This window comes from Emys orbicularis, chromosome 6, assembly GCF_028017835.1.
Source record: "Emys orbicularis isolate rEmyOrb1 chromosome 6, rEmyOrb1.hap1, whole genome shotgun sequence".
Lineage (NCBI taxonomy): Eukaryota > Metazoa > Chordata > Testudines > Emydidae > Emys > Emys orbicularis.
In genome coordinates, this window is record NC_088688.1 from 46,697,394 (window position 1) to 46,715,343 (window position 17,950).

Below are 17,950 nucleotides of genomic sequence, written 5' to 3' on the forward strand. Positions count from 1 at the left end.
CTTCATCTGAAGAAATAGAGTATTAATTCTACTTGTAGCAAATTTTCATCTTGCTTGGGAATATCCATGGCATATTTCAGGGAATAGAATTATATTTCTAGAAATTTCTATTACCACCTCAAGAATTATTACTACCATTAAGCACAAGCACAATGAACTCCCACTGTTATTTCAATGAGATTCCTCACATCCTAAGGGTTGCCACAATTTCACTACCCATTCTTAACCTAGACACATTTCCAGAGAATAAAATGATTTTTAAAACCATTCCTATATACCAATCTTTTCAAGAACTATGCTTACCTCAGGGTAAACTATCATTCACACTAAGAACCAAATTTCAGCCATCAGAAAAAAATGAGAGTTTTAATATTAGTCCAATGCAGAATTATCATATACACCGTAGTGACAGAGAGAACTAAGATTCTATCCATGTTGGGAGCAAAACAGTGCTTCTGCAGCTACAACGCTCTCTGAACACAGTTGTCACCAGCAGGGTCTAGAAGTAAAAGTACAAATTGGGTGTGATTCCCCATTGCCTTGCACCTTGTGTAGCCAGTTATATCAGTGCAAAGCAGATGCAAATGTTTGTAAAATGTTACCAAATCACAGTAGTCAAAGCCAATTCTCAGGTATTTGCAATCCAGTATCTATACATCGCTATACATAACAAACCTCACACTTCTATATAACGGCGTATGAGATATTTAAAAAAAAAAAGTGGGTGTGCCAAACACTAGTTTTATTAGCAGAAAGAAGTCTTGTCATCTGCTACACAGGAACGGTTATGTGAATATCAGTTACTATTCAGACCTATTTAAAAAGAAATGCTGAATATTTACTCAGGTGTTCCAGTCAGTTGTACAATGACATGTGGACAATGTGTGCGGTCCAAAGTAAATATCACTGAAATTGAATTGGGAGACAACCACATGCTCACTTTCAGTAGGTAATTATTAAATACTAATATCTGGGCAATTTACACTTCCCGCTTTTTTTTTAAATTCAAAAACAATTAGACTACATTATCGGTTCCCAAACTGCATTCTTAAAATGAAAACAAAAGTTCAAACTAGCAGAAACTACTTTGGATTTTAAATTCTGGGCCTGTTTCTGACTGATTGGTTTCAGTGAAGCTACTCACGGAGTATGGTACTATTCAGTGTAAGGTTAGTAGAACAAGTTCCTGTGGATTTATGGGGAAAAAAATCCAAACCAGTAAACTTAGTTTAAAAATATCTCTGCTCAGACTTACAATCACATTTCTTTAAAACTGGTAAAAAAAAAAAAAAAAAAGATGTGACGTAGCCAGCAATCAACAAAGATACAATGTTTAGCTTCCATACTAAAGTAGTCTCTTTAAAAAAAAATCTGTTCAGTGTGGCTCAAGAAATTTCAAGTTTCAAGAACCAAAAATTACTTAATTACTAGAAAACACGTGTGGCATCGAACATATTGAAAAAAAATCAAAGGAAAATTTGAAATGAGATTTTGTTCAAGATCTTCCTAACTGATCCACCAGATCAAGAGAAATTTAGTTTAGCCTCCTTCCACTGCACCCATGAAGCCTGTTTCTGGAAATAAATTGAAATGCAGGGGCTAAATTGATTAAGTACAAGATAATCCCACTGATTTCAATAGGAGTTAGGTGACTAGGCACCTTTGAAAATCCCACCAGGGGCCTATCTGCATCTTTAGATACCTAAATACCTTGAGATCCCGGTCCTTCAATTCACTGCACACTGGCACTTTGCTGCATCCAGACAGAGCCTCAGAGAAGCCAGTGGGACTGCACGGGGGCTCAGTGTTAAGTCTGAGTGCAGGATCAGGACGTTAGATGGATAAATCAATATGGACTTGGCAGGGCCGGCGCTTCCACTAGGCGACCCTAGGCAGTCGCCTAGGGCGGCAGGATTTGGGGGGCAGCATTTTGCCGCCCTCGGCGGAAATTCGGTGGCGGGGGGTCCTTCCGCTCCGGATCTTCAGCGTAAATTCGGCGGCGGGTCCTTCACTCGCTCCAGGACCCGCCGCCGTAGTGCCCCGAAGACACGGAGGAGAAGGACCCCCGCCGCCAAAGACCCCAGGCCCCCTGAATGCTCAGAGGAGGAGCGCTGCCGCCTAGGGCGGCAAAAACCCTGGCGTCGCTCCTGGGACTTGGCAGTAAGCCTCAATCCACATAGGCAAACTAATGAGCCTGTATGTAGCCCCACTGAGTTCACTGCAGCTCGGGGTGGATGGTAAGGTTCAATCACATGGAGTAGCTTTATGGGACTGGGGCCTAGAATGCTGAGAAGCATTTCTGTACACTATAAAATATTAAAAGTAATAATGCTTGCCACAAATATAGTCACATTCAGGCCTCCTTTGCTGATAGACTGTACAAGGAATGTTTTCCTGGTGGCTGACATGTTTGTAGCAAAACCAACCCCCTCCCCCCCCCCTTTTTTTTTGTAACTAATCTTAAATATGTACCATAACGTTAACAGTGAAATCTGAATGGCAGCAAAGCAGCTTTTTTTAAAGCAACTTTTTCAGCTGGATTAAATTTAATATTACTAGTGATGGGAGCAAGAAAAACTGTGTGACCTCATTAGCAGCATCTTTGTATTAATTAGACCTAATGCAACTGTCAAAGGTTGAATTGGTCTAACTCTCTTGGGCTGTGTCCCTGCTGCTGGCAGCACAATTTTATGTGGTAGATCTTCATTAAGTCAGCCTTTTTCTGTCAGGCCAGTGAGTTCAAAGTCAATACCCTTTGAAATGAAGACAAGTAACTAAGAAACTGCAAACCATCAAGATGTATGCAGTAAGAGCTGAACTGACCTGATTTTTATGTTGTCTTTCCCCATCACAATCCTATGTAGTTGTCTCCCCTTGATGTTCTTAGCTTATTTTATTTTTCCTCTGCAAAGCACCATGCATATCTATGACTGTACATAAGTAATAAATAATGAACTCTTCTAAAGGTCACAGACAATTGTTTCCTTAAATAACCAAAGAAAATTTTATTTTATTCAGTAAACACAGAATATAAAATTAGGTTAGATTGTTAAATAACTAAGGGCTGGGATGCTAACACTTGCTTAAATTATAGAAAAAGTACAGAAGATTCTCAATAAACCTAATTATCTGTTATTTTAGCAGAGATCGTAGCCACTTCTGACCTGCCACTTTGTCCCCTGGGCAGCCTATCCTTTCACAATGAAGCCAGGATTTCTCTAGACTAGAATTATGTTAGACCATGTTTAACATGTGCTAAAGTACAACTTGTCCTGACTAGAGTTTTAGAAGGTATTCAGGGGTGGCCCTAGACTAGCTGCCAGCAACTGGTGCCCCAGGCGAACCATGCAATCGGCGCTCCCAAACCCCCAGGGGGGGATCTAGGCTGAGGTTTTTGGTAAACTGGGAAACATTTTGCCCCTTTTTTCCTTTTAATGTTTTTTAAGCATTTTTTTTAAACAGAGGCTTAATTATTCGGTTTGTCCGTCCATCCGTCTGTCCAACCAATGTTTCTGAGATCAGATAAAATAGAGACACGAAATTTTCAGAATAGATTTGTACGTGACGGCTAGATGATATTTCAGTCTGATTTAAAATAAAAATGCATTAAAATGTTAATTATAATTTTTATTATTACAAATCCAAAATCATCCATTACGCTATCCTGCTTTAACTGCCATTACCACCACATCCAATATAGAAAGAAATAAGAAAACTCTTCAATGAACTTTAACCTGTATTTACAAAACACTCAGAATAAAAAACACTCTGTGCTCTTAAAACATGACTTTTCTTGCTTTAAGTTTTGAAAATTCAGTCACTAGTTCTTTTAGATCCAGTTTTCCAGCTATTTCATGCTCTATTGACATTGTGGCAAGTCCAACAAGTCTCTCTTGCACCATCGTTGAACGCAGATATGTTTTTATCAATTTTAACTTTGAGAAGCTACGTTCCCCACTAGTTACAGAAACTGGCAAAGTTAAAAGAATGCGTAGAGCTATAAAAATGTTTGGAAAACTGAGTTTATTGTCACAAACAAACTTCAGTACTTCTTCAGGAGTGGAATGTTTCTTAAGTCATCTTGAAAAAGCCTGAAGCTAACTACACAAATCTGTAGCATCAATGTCTTTTGAATTTTCATGAGTCAATGCCGACTCCAGTTTTATACAAAATTCTCTTATCTGTTTTGCTGTTTTCTTTTGCAAGCGGTGGATATCATATTGAAAGCCAAATACTGACTCTAGCTGCTGCATCTGTTGAAATCTTTCGTCAACCGAGTGAATAGCAGTATCGAGGACTGCGAAGTAGAAATTCACTTTGAACCTTTGTTTTGGATTTTGAATGGGTGTGTCTCGTCCTTCATACGAAAACTGCTGTTTCTTTTACCGAATGCGAACTGGCTCTGGTTCAAATTCTGTCGGAAAGTCTATTTCTTCAGCAATCTCGAGAGAATCTACCAGTGTTCTTTCGAACCCTTCATCACTTTTGAATTCCTCCAGAATATTTTTAGTTTGCTGCAGTTTTTGAATAGCAGAATGTATGTTCAAGTTCTTTTCCTGAAGCTGCTTACTAGTGAGGTTAATCTCTAAAAGGATATTATACCAAAAATGAGTGAAGTCACAAATTTGAACTTGGAAAGGCCATTGGCAAGAGCTTCTGCATCTGAATGGGCCATATTGCCAGATGATCCAGTAAAGGTAGTATCATCAGAAATTTCAATTAGGGCATCATAAATGTTTCCAAGTTCATAGCGAAGAGGCTTCAAAGCATCAATGCAACTCTTCCATCTTGTCTGACTAAGTGGTTTCACAGTTAGAGAATTCACATGGTGAGTCAGAATCTCCCAACGGTGTGTTGAGCCTGAGAAAAACACATAAACACGTTGCACCAGGTCAAAGAAACTGCTTGCCTCCAAACAGCATCTAGCAGCATCATTGACAACGAAATTCAGAGAATGCGCACTGCAAGGAACGAAAAAGGCCCTAGGATTGATTTCCATCATTCTCCTTTGCACACCATTGTCTTTACCCTTCATATTACTCCCATTATCATAGCCTTGGCCAAGTAAGTTTTCAACAGATAATGACATTGTTTCAAGCTCTTGTAGAATAGTTTCAATCATAAATGCTCCAGGTGTCTCCTTCAGTGGTACGAAACCCAAAAAATGTTCCTTTATGAGCACTTCAACATTATCTTCATCTGCAGACTTTTCCATAGCCACAAAACGAATGACAATCATCATTGGTTCAACATGACTCACATCTGGTGTACTGTCCAGTATTATCGAAAAGTATTTTGCAGAATGGGCAGCTTTTACAATTTTTTTAATGGCATTTGCTAGGATTTGAATCAGTTCATTCTGCATATTTATTCCTAAGTAATGAACCTGTGTTTCATGATCAGTTATTTTACGTAGATGCTCCTTCATGACTGGATCAAACAAAGCTAGGTATTCAACAAATTTTAAAAAGTTTCCATTACCTGGAGTGTATCATTTTTTATTTCTATCATGGCCGCAGAATGCTAAATTTTGCCCACCGAGAACTCTCACTAAAGTAATCAGATGCTCTAATATTTGTTGCCAATATTCTTCTTTTTCCTTGATCACACGTAAATTTTCTTCATCGATAGTTTTTCCTTTTTTCAATCATAATTCAAGTTCTTTCCAATTTTGAAAATATTCCAAATGTTCTGTACTTCTTTCATGTGAAGAGAGAATTGAAGATATGTTTTTCCAGTCCTTCGAACCATTTTCAGTAAGTGATGTACAATTGCTTGATTTTTAAACAACCTGCAGCAAAAGCAAAACACAGAGTGCTTCGACACTGAATATTGTAACCAATTTCGATGAATTTCCTCCCCATTAATGAGTTTCCTCTTGCAATGCTGAGCAGAGAATTTTCTTTTATTTCCATCCTTAGGGAAGGGAAATTCATGAACTTGTTCAGGTCCATGTTCCACAAGAATTTGCCACACACTGTCATCACATCTGGGCCATGAAGATGTTGTGAGCTGCCTTCATCTACAAGTAAGTTTCCATCATCTTGAGTTTCCAAACTGCTTTTTTGTGGATGTGAGCTAACCTCTCCAAGTAAAATTCCTTCATCTGGATGCTGTGAACTGCTTCCATCTTTATTTGGATTAAAGAGAAGATATTTCAGGAAGGATCCCTGCTGTTTTGCTTGGTCCTTTTCCTTCTCAGCCTTTCATTTACGATACTCAGCTCCTGAGGGTTTTCTTTTTCCTCTTTCTGCCATGGGGCATTTGAATATTGTTATGTACTGTGCTCCCGACTGCAAGCATTATAGCGTTAAGGATGGCTGACACATCACATGGCTGGCGATTTAAACCACATTGCAACCATCCCAACACATCTTTTCACTGCTTAAAGGTTCAATGTTTGGTAACATACACTCACTTACCTATTAAAACAGTTAGTTATAGCATTTACACGGAAACAAAATGACCTTTTTCGACGTTATAACCGGACACCGGTTGTTTGGAAAATAATCCCCTTCCTCACGGCTACCTGCTTAGAGTGTGACGTCATCACTTTCGTAGTCTATTAAGCGTTAATGCTGTTACTTTTATGGACCTTATTTATTACAGGTGAACCAGTTATAACAAAGAAAAGTTCATAATTATACAGCCCGAAAATAATGCTAAGGTTTAAGAACGCTTAAAGATACTCATATTGTGGATTTATAATGCTGAAGACGTTATTCTTTATTCTTTGGCACCAAGAAACACAATTTTCCACAGTATTCGCTCGATTCTTAACCATCTACCGGTGACGTGTGTTAAAATGACTGTTTGACATGTATCAACTCGCGATATCTCCGCTCTACATGAATTTCCGGCTATGCGACCTTGATGTATATTCGAGTTAGGTGTCACTAGCATTGCAGCTCTTGCCGCTGGCGGATGTGTTTCATTGTGGCTGAGTTATTGCTTATCAAAACTGTGGAGTGGGTCATCTTGACCTTACGTCGCAAATTGAATTTTTTTTTTGCTAAAATATTCTTTATTTTTGCAATAAATAAAAGATATGACATAATAAATTCTCAGAAATGTAGAGAAATGAATTATAATTCATATTCCCTCCGTATGCACATGGGAATTGAAATAATGACATCTTTGCTATTATTATTATTTTTTTTAATTTGATTTTTTTCCCCCCCTTGAATTTGGCGCCCCATTTAACTTGGCACCCTAGGCGACCGCCTAGTTCACCTATATGGACGGGCCGCCCCTGAAGGTATTAGTTATATTGAGCTAGCTAACATGGACTAACATCACATCTTTAAATCCTAATCTAAGGAAAGTCTCCGACATCTTGTCCTGTTGGTCGCAAAATGGAGTCAGAGTGTCTCTGACCTCCAAGATCTGTTTAGAACCTTCTCACACACTTTTGAACCTCACTCTTGAGAATACCCTGTTTAATTCAAGTACGTTCTGATGAGCTTTGGGGAAGACATTAAGTCAAGGTAATATCTGATACTGAATTTGTGAGGTTTCAGTAAACATCTTGATGACTCAAGTAAACTCTCCTTGGATGTTCACCTTCCCAATCCCAGCACTATTATCTCCTTATGGTTGCATTTACCCTCATGTATGAATCATTAGGATGCCTACAAGTCATCCAAGGATGATAGAAGCTTGGCTCAAGTTGAGTGAGAGAGTTCTCCACTTTACAATTCTGAATTCTAGTACAGAACTAGAAAATTAAAAATCATAGTAACAGAAGTCAATGAAAATAACTGATCATGTTGGTTATAGCATGTCACCCTCATTAAATAACTCAGAATACTTTAAAAACAAAAAGAAGAAAAAAGCCCTTCCATAAGCAGCTGAAGGGTATTTTATCTTAGATTTTTGATCACAGCAAATGCTGCAAAGAAATCTAAGATGCTCACAGAAAAATCTTTCAACAGACCACACTTCATCTCACCAGGTAACAGTAAGAATTAAACAGAATCTGCAAAAGACAGGTCACATGTTTCAACACCTTGCAAAGCAGGCTAGTAGTTTGCAACTGTGGATGTGGGAACAGAATACATGTGGACAAATATAAATAATGAGACACCCGCTCAGAGAGAGAGAAAGATGCTGTGACTTAGTCAACCCTACATCATTTACACTTATATAACTCTTCACCTTATTCTTTAAATATAAAGTATTCTCTGTGATTACAGATTGAAAGAAAACATTTAACCATAACTTTGTGTTCCTTAGAAAAAATCAGAAATTCTACTACTACATCAGCTGAAGTGTAATTAACCTTTAAACAACACCAGGATTCATTCTGAATAGCATTAACCTTTCAACACAGTGAAAACAACAATTGGGCAATAGAGCAAAGAGAAGCTAAACTTATTATGCTTGGAAAATTGGTTTTGGATGCAGGCCTATAGTGCAATTTGAACCTCTGAATCCTCAGAGATGCATAATATCTTTCTACAGCATTTTGGGGCTGTTTGTTTTATTTCCATAAATTACTGTCAGTGAAGACATTTTTGGTGACTTTTTCAGTCTCTACGGAATTCAGTTAGATATCTGTCATGCAAAGTAAAAATAAATCATTTCTCTCTGGTGATCCGCTGTCATCAAAAGCCTTGAAGACACTGCCATAGTGCAGACCCATTTCCCCCACACATTGTTGCCTCTTTCAAAGATTAAAAAATAGAAAATTAAAAAGCAAGGAAATGTCTTATCATTTCTCACACGTGCAAGTGTGCTTTTATATAAATAAGTCAGTTACTGTAGTGGAAAGTAACACGCAATGAGCTACCTTACAAATTCGAATGGGGTGGAGAATACCCTTCTGGAACTTCACCAGATCTTTTTCTTCTTCAATCTCTACTGTTATTCTGAGCACAGAGACTATGATTTGCCCTTAGTCCTTGTGAGGGTCCCCTTATGCGAAGAAAGCTCCTTGAGCCCTCTTCTGCTGCTCACCCTCACAAGGGCCAGGGATAATCTAGCCCTTAATGTTTTTTGATGTGCTGCTGCAATCCAGCCAGTAAAAGGGACACAACTAAACAAACCGTATTCTTAGATTTATGCTGATACTGGTGATAACAGCAATGATGCTTCAGACCATCAAGGAAGAAAAAAAATTATCTCCAGGAGAAAAAAAAGAGAGGAAAATATATTAGACAGTTGTAAAAAAGTTCAGAGGCAAGTTAGGAAAAATCCTAGTTGTCAGACAGCAGCCTTGGACAAACAAAAACCAAAGCTGGTCAAGCAAAATGGAACTATTTATTGCTTATTGGATGAGCTGCTGACCAAATTCTTGTGAATTCACTGAGCAGCACATCCTACCAGAAACTAAACATGACAACTGGTCCGACACCTGTTTCAGGGTACATGCTATCGAATGGGTCTGCCCACAGGCAATAAGAAGTGCTGCTATTATTCTGTGCCATTTACAAAGAAACTGAGGTGACAGGCCAGCGTTCATGTTTTTATTTCAGATCAGATGTACCAGTCAGTCCATATGCCTCGGATTTTCACGTTCTTGTGTGATTACTACTATAGCTTGTAATTTCGTTGAGAGATTTCTGTAGTGCTCACCATTGATGTATCTGTGCACCTCACAGATATTAATGGGTTTACACTCCCAGCACCCACGTGAGGCAGGGAAATATTATCCCCATTTTACCAATAAGGAAACAGAGCACACAGTGATGAAGAGACTTATGCAAGGCCATACAAGTAGTCTGTGGCAGAACTAGGAACAGATCGCAGATCTCGTAAGTCTCACTCCTGTTCCTTAACCACAAGACCAGCCTCCAAAACAGATTCAACTTAAAAAAATACACACACACTCCTTTTGGCTACAGAAAAATTGGGCCAGTCATATTTTCTCGTGGACAATCAACTATGAGATCTGCCTTGTCCATGAATAAGTCATCAGCAATGGCTTCCTAGAGGGTTTGGATATCTCATTTAATTAAGCAAGTAAACTTCTGGATACTTATCCAAGCCTCTTAGGGGTGCAGAACTGCAAAAACAGGCTCTCCTATGGGTGAATGATCAGGTCAATTATTTTATCTAAACTAGTCAACTAGTAAACTCAGCCATTTTATATACGTATATTACAATTTGAGGTTGTTGTTTTTTTAAAACTTTCCAATTCTAGCAATATAAGAGTATGGAACTGACTAACACTGAAAACTTCTTACTATTATAGAATAGCTGGAACTATAAGATTTTTTTTTTTTAACATTTTACAAAATATTTTTTCTTAAAAAAAAAAAAAAAGACTAACTTGAAAGTAAGGCTGGTATGGAAAGATTTCCAGCCTATCCCAAAAGAAGGTATCAAGGTTATTCCCTTCCTACCACTCTGTCCCTTTTCTGGTTTCTCCTTTTCTTCCACATCAATGCTAAGCTACTGATCCTGACTTCAAGGCTCTGCATAACACTTACTCCCACCTGTGATATATCCCCTACCATTCTCTTCCCTCCACCCTAACTTGTCTTTTTACCACTCACTTTTGCTTCTTTTACTCACTTCCAACTTTATGCGCTTTTTCACTCTGCCTCGGAGACTTTGAAATGCCTGAAATCTGGTATTCTCCTCCTTTAAAAAAACCAAATGTCCTGAAAACATACCTGTTCCATGAAGCTCTACTTCAAACTGTGTGTTTGTTGTCCCATATATTGCTTTGTATTGTATGGAATTGTTCCTCTAATCTCTTTGGGGCAAAGACTCATTTTATTTGGCACATTTACACTTTATGCAGGGAAGGGTACATAAACAGCACTATATAACTGAATAACAAATACATTTTCACAGTATCTTATACCCTAAAATATTAGGATCAATTCATCCCTAGCATAAAAGGGACACAACTCCCATTAAAGGCACTGACTTACCACTGAGCTGTGAATGTGATCCATTGAAAATACATCTGCATCTACATTAATATACATACAAAAATGACATTAAAGACATTAAGTTTGCAAAGTCAAACATTCAAAAATTAGAAAATGCCAGAATTTAGATTGTCCATGCAGCCTTAAACTGTCCCTTTGTGTATATGCATTATGATACAGTCTTTAATTACATGATCACATGCTATTTTTTACACAGGAGTCCTGCTTCAGTCAGTGCATAGGATGAACCTGCTCTTGGGAAGAATCACGGCTGTGGAGTGAAGGAGGCTGTTTCTAGGATTCAGTCTCATTTGTCTAAAAATCTGAAGGTGTATAGTGAAAGAGGCAGGGCACCACATGAAGAGATATGATGCATTTGTGGTAAGATAGATGAATACCACACAGGAGAACTTAATCTATCCCTGCCTCTGACGTGGCCTTCCTGTGTGTTACTGAGCTACCCACTTAATCAATATTTTGGCAGATGGCCACTAGTTTTGTGTTCCTCATATTTTTGCTGTCCAACTTGATACACATGGGGCTTGATTTAAGTGATGAGCATACATTTCAATTCAGTTATTAATAGTGGTAGATGGTCAGTTCCTCTGGCAGTAAGACAGAATGGTATGGGGGAAATGAGCACAGTGTTGGGAGTCAGGAGATATTTAGTGTTAATCTTAGGGTATGTCTACACCCAGCCGCTAGTTCGGCGGCTGGGAATCGAAGTTCTGGGTTCGACTTATCGCGTCTTGTCTGGACGCGATAAGTCGAACCAGGAAGTGATCGCCGTCGACTGCGGTACTCCAGCTAGACGAGAGGAGTACCGCAGCGTTGACGGGGGAGCCTGCCTGCCGCGTGTGGACCGAGGTAAGTTCGAACTAAGGTACTTCGAACTTCAGCTACGTTATTCACGTAGCTGAAGTTGCGTACCTTAGTTCGAATTGGGGGGTAAGTGTAGACCAAGCCTTAGCTCTGCCTGATCCACTGAATGGCCTCATCAGTAAAAAAAAAAAAAAAAAACAACAACACACCCCTCCCAAAACCTCCTTTCTCACTGGGCAGATGTAGACATAAATTCATTAGCATTTGTGAGGCGCTTAGATACTAGCCTGATGGACACCCATGAGAAATTAATAATTCTGTATTATTTGCTTTGGATGGTGTGCAGTAAATAAGGAAGTGGCCACACATTGAGTGATGAGGATAAAAAAAATATTGAAGAACTACCTAGACATTGAATGAGACGGTGGGGAGATAGACCCTGTAGAAAAAATAGTGTATAATTAAAGACTATCATAATTCATAGGCACAAGGGGGCCATGTTAAGGTCAGATGGGCAACATAAATTCTTGCATTTTCTAACATTCATGTGCTTGACTTTGCAATCTATGTAACACTCTTTTAATATAGGGGTTTTTTTTGTAAGTAGTTTATAGGGCTTTTAAGGAAAAAGGTAAACACTAATTCTATTATGTACATGAGTAAGATTTGAATTCTAGGCCTTCAGCACTGCAACTTAGCTTGAGCTACAGACATTAGCTTGTAGCAAGAGAAAGGTGTACTCTAGCAGGGGAAAATGGACTGCTAGCACCAGGTACTGGATCCAGCATTTGGTCAGGGGGAGCTCAGACTGGCTCCCTCTTTTCCCTGCTGAAGGAGATTGTGGACTCCTGTCCCATGTAGTGCCACTTGATGGGGCTAAGGGGAGCATGACCTAGCTCTCGCCTCTTCCACTCCACACTACAGTTCCTCTGACAGCAACAAGTTGTCTGTTTTCAGGATTTTCAGTGCAGTGTCTGTGGCTGTGGAGGTGGCAGTGTCAGCATGGGCCCATTTCTTTAGAATGTTCATGTTCAATTATTATTTTGGCAAGCTACCAACATTTTTGCTGACAAAGGAAGCATGCGCTTGGACATGGCAATTGTCAACAGTTTATAACAGCTAAACATGAATGGAATTTCCTGGAACAAAGAGAAGGCACTTCTCTAGTCCAAAGGCTTTCTCCCTGCCAAATTACGAAGAACTGCTGCAAACACTGGAGGTGTAAGAGCTTCTCTAAAAAGGTCATAAGAATCTTTTATAACAGAAAGTGTTAGGCACCGTAAACATAAATGGTTGCCATCAGCTCCTCCGATAATAAATTATAATAAATGAATCACAGTATGTGTAACTAAACAATGGTTTCCTCCTTCATGAGTCATCTCTTTCTATTCTCCCCCTTACAATGAAAAGCATGAGATCTCACATAGACTGACTACATGATATTGTGTGTGATACTTGGGCTTTATACATCATCTTGAGGTGATATCATGGCCCCTCCTTCTCTCTGCCCCTCACTATGTTGGTCTCAGTCCACCAGCTTGAATTTAGCAAAATCACAATAACACTGCCCATAAGGCAGGCTAGTACACTTTCTCCCTTTGAGTGATCTGATAAACTGAGGCTAAGATGCTCTGTTTGAATCTACAAGGAAGGCAATTCCATTGTGATTTTGCTAAAGTAGTCAGGAAGCATTCAGTGGGAAACAGATTGACATCTTTTTATCCTTAGTGTCAGTAGAAAACATTGTATTTTTCTTGTCTTTTTGAACTCCCAGGAGAAGGCTTTGCCTCAAGGGAAAATATTTTTAGTACATCAGCTTGAGTGTATCTGCTGCCGCACTGAGTGCAATTCCAAGAAACATAAGTTTCTACCTACTGGGCAATGGAAAGAAAATCATTGAAAACATTTCTACAGAAATTAGAGTCTAACGAATATGTTGGATTTCTTAGATCTTCTTCCTAATAATTGCATCAACTTTTAGCCCTGGTGCCATAACTTTAGAATCCTAACAACATTAACAATCCCATTAAGTTATGAAATTATAATAGTAAAACAATTTTAAGGTCTGTCTAAAAAGACCCAGTTAGGATGTGATCATGATGTGAATTTATAACAGCAAAATAATGGAAATGCATGTCTGTGAAGGCCCAGTTATGATGCCATTAAAATGCTTCTGCCACAGAGTCTCATGATATTGAAGAATACTACATATCACTGGGGATATAGTTATTCCATCTATGCAAGCTGTGTATATAATGGATATAAATATAATGCTCACCACTTGCATTGTAGTATTGCAATCTACAGCACTTGCATTTTGCTAGGGGGCAAGTAATATCACTATGTTTTTGTGGGCCCTATAGCTATGATGACCCAAGGGGTCACAGTGTCATTGGTACATATTAGGGGAAGGTAAGGCTGCAATGGCAGGCTTAATTCTGATTTTCCTTGCTTGTGTGTGTTAATCTTTTAAAGAGGTATTACCAAATAAATATTATATAACACAGAATCTAATATTGTTACTACAAAAAGATACAGGAACATTTATTGTAATTTCCATATTTGAGGCATGAGACTACTATATAACTATCTAAGTATTAAGTGTGTTCTGTTTTCTTAACTTTACAAGCAAGGTTTCTATCTACATAATTTCTGAGGAATAAATTCATACACATTTCTGTAATGAATCTTAGTTAAGATTTGCCAGAAATCATTTTAATGTCACTGTAACAGTGTAGCCAACCTTGAGTACAGAATGAGCCACACCTGGCAGAGATCAGGATGATTGCCCTATGAAGAGCAGCAGAAGAAGGCAACGCTCAGGGATTAGAGACTGCTAAGAGTGAGCAGGCTCTAGCAAAGAGTCCTGACAGTTAGGGCTCAAACTTCAGCCAGGTAGGGCCAGAAAGTGGCCTGCCAAAGCAGGAAAGGCCCCAGGCAGGAAGTCCTGGGAGGAGAAAGAGAAGCTTTTGTTTGTGTGAACTTTTGGCTGGACTTGAAAAATGAACAAACATTCAAAATAAAGTTAATAGTGCACAACTCAAGAAAGGATGGGAATGAACAAAAAAGAGTCTATGTTTCTTGAACAGTCCAAGAGGGGGAACTGAGGCAGGCTGCCTGTAGCATGACCCTAGGCCATGCAGGGTCACACAAGAGGTGGCCAGTCCACTACAACTGGCATAGTTGGCAGGATTTGACAGAGTCATCTACTATTAAGGAAGGACGTGGCAACAGTGCAGCAATTGGAGGAAGCTGTTCATCTGATGTCTGAACAACTGCAATGGACATAGGCAGTTCTTCTGCAGGAACAGTGGCAGCTGCAGAAGGCAGAGTGGGACATGCAGTGGAAGGTACAGATGGTGGGGTTTGGGACCCAGCAGTGCTGGCAGGGAGACCACTGCCTCCTACATGAGAGTAATCTCTGTGCGTGTTTCTGATGTGGCAGAACAGGGCACAGAAGATTTGAGTGCCGGAGGGAGAAGTATGCATACTGTGGGGGGACGTATAAGAAAAAATAGAAGCATGGGAGGGTAAGGTCCCAGAGTAAGGGTCCACCCAAACATTTTAGAGCGGAGAGACAGGACACAGTAAAAGGGTATGTCCTTCCATAATGAGGTCGGTGGGAAGGGAAAATCCCTGAAGACCAAGCGAGAGAGACAAAGAGATGGGCAGTCAAGAGGGAGACAGTCTGTATGTTACAGAAATACATCAGCCCCAGCTACCAGTGGTCAGGGAAACACGTGGGGGTGATGATGGTCACAGCAACCTCTACTGTGATTGAGTGGAGGGAAGAAATAAAGCCAGAATTGGCTGCTGGGCAACATGCTCAAAATGTGGGAACCCATAGGGAATGGCAGGGTTGTATTTGGGAGAAGGCATTTGGGAGAAGGGAACGATGACTGAGGCTGTAATAAAAGTGGACCTTCCCGTCATGGCAGCACCTCCTGCCAAGATGTGAAATAGAGCCCCAGGAGAAGACGATATAGGCAGCATGACCTCTCTGGTGGAGAAGTATCAGCTGGAATTAGCTGCTATGGAAGAAGCCAGGTAGCTTGCTCTGTTGTATGAATTCAGCCATCTATCTTGGTCATCAATTAGATGTCTTCATTAATTTTAATGAAAGACTAATCTTAGCACCACACAAATAACTAATGTCTTTTGTCTCTAGCAACAAAGTATATGAGCCTTCAACTAATATAAAAGCAAAGACTGTCTTAAAGGATGCTTATTGGTACAAATTCTGCCCTCAGTTATACCCCTGCATCCCTAAAGAAGCCAGTCAGGGTGCACGGGTGTAAATGAGAACAGAATCTGATTCACTGTATTAAAACCTAGAGAGTAAACTATTGGCGTCAATGTTGAGAATTCCATCTGAAATAGGCTAAATACCTTAGTAAGACAGCTTCTGTCATTACTTACATTTTGTAGGACAGTCTAATTTTTACATGCTGAACATTTAGGAAATTCAGATAGTTCCAAAACAGTCAGGAACAAAGGGACAAGAAATAAAACAGTAGCAAAACTGAGCTAACGTGAAAATGAGAGAGTTTCAACAAAATCATGCGCTATAAAGATAAAAGAAACAAATAATTTTAACATTGTAGGGTCACAGTCTACTCATTTACGCCAGGGTAAATCCAGAATAGCTTCACTCATCAGATCACATTTTTAATATAGTTCTTCTGGATGTCTATTGCTGTAATTGAAAGCAAAATTTCAAACAACAGTAGGTCAAAGCGCATTACAGAACTTCTATTGTGCTGACGAAAGATCCACATAGCCAGTTACTGTGTGGCAAGCTAGTGGACTGTAGATTTACACCCCGCTTGCCATGCAGAAAATCCTGAAGACAAGCCCTTAGACTACAGAGAAAAAGAAAACACCCAGGACTATCTCAACAGTATTTGTGTAGCTACTTTTGTTGACTGACCGTAAAAAACAAAAAAAATTAAAAAAAATTACTGTTTTCATTAAATGCATTTCAGCCATCTAATACATTTAGTGACGTGCAAAGTCACATTTAATAGAAGAAAAAAATTATTTTTCTTAACAAGCATTAGTGTTGGCAAAATAATAAGTAGACAGACTACAAATGTAATTTGTCATACAGTAGAAATATATAGATTTGACTCACCTAGCCATCCTGATCCAGAATTGGGTATGCACATGTCTGTCTCAGCACTGGGCAACACAAATCCAACCACAAAAACCTCTACCCCATCAGCCATTAGTGCCATTCCAAGAACAAAGAAGAGGGCCCACTGAAAACGGCCATGTCCACACTCTTGTATAATCAGCTCATACTGCTGCGCTAGCTCCTCCTCATCAGCTTTCCTTTCTGTTTCCAGTTCATGACGGTCCTTATATTCATCATGGATGGGCTGCTGCAGGGCCACTATGCCATCCTTGCCTTGCCCTATGTTTGGGATTCCCTGATATTCCCCCTCGTAAATCTCATCATCTTCATCATGCCCTTCAGTTGCTTCACTTGACCCTTCATCATCATTGGCTTCTCCATCATAATTTCCTCCTTGTGTATAGTAGTCTTCATCATCTTCCTCATCCTTGAATTGTTTGTAGGATCTCTGCGTATACCCATCCTGAACTTTGTCTACCGTTTTATTCACCTTCTTTACAGTTTGTCTCTTCACCTCCTTGGCAATGTCCTTAGCCCCTTTCACTAATGAAGTCCTGTCTTTGTATGTGTCTTCCATCTTGTATTAATGTACGATGGTCCTACTGCAAATGGATCTATTGATTCTGTCTGGAATATCTATTCTGCGCTAGACGTCAATAGTGGAGATGCGAGAACATGTTCAGCTTCAACAAGATATCTGCAAAATATAAAAAGAGAATATCCTTATTTATATTTTGTTCCCTCTTAGATGCTCCTTCACACTGGTATAGTACCATATTAATAATTGTTTGGGAGCTACAGCTTTCAGTGGCTGCATTTCCACAACTATAACAAAGGGCTCCAAAGATGGTATACATACATTTTCTTTGAATGTTATTGAGAAAATGCTCTTAAGAAAATCCCTGTTTCCCTACACTATGGAATTTATTGTCTACTGGTGTCTCATCCAACATTAATTTTCAGTCTGAAAGAAAAAAATCTCTATACTAGTGCTTTAAAATAAACATTGCGTGTTTCCAATTTATGAAAAAAATGTTAGGGATGAACATCGCACCACAATGTCATTTTTTAAGAAGTTAATTTATGCTTGTGAAAAGTGAACAGATGA

At 39.3% G+C, this 17,950-nt stretch overlaps 1 protein-coding gene across 3 annotated transcripts in view; it reads right to left on the reverse strand.

The window, feature by feature from the left end:
• SV2C (synaptic vesicle glycoprotein 2C) overlaps positions 1–17,419 on the reverse strand; it is a 144,049-nt gene extending 126,630 nt beyond the window's left edge. For 2 of the 3 annotated variants that reach the window (XM_065406577.1, XM_065406575.1), the window contains exon 1: positions 16,840–17,419. In XM_065406577.1, the coding sequence (XP_065262649.1) occupies positions 16,840–17,419 (580 nt within the window). The remainder of the gene's footprint in view (positions 1–16,839) is intronic. The other variant, XM_065406576.1, reaches the window with a different exon arrangement.
• Positions 17,420–17,950: the final 531 nt, after the last annotated feature.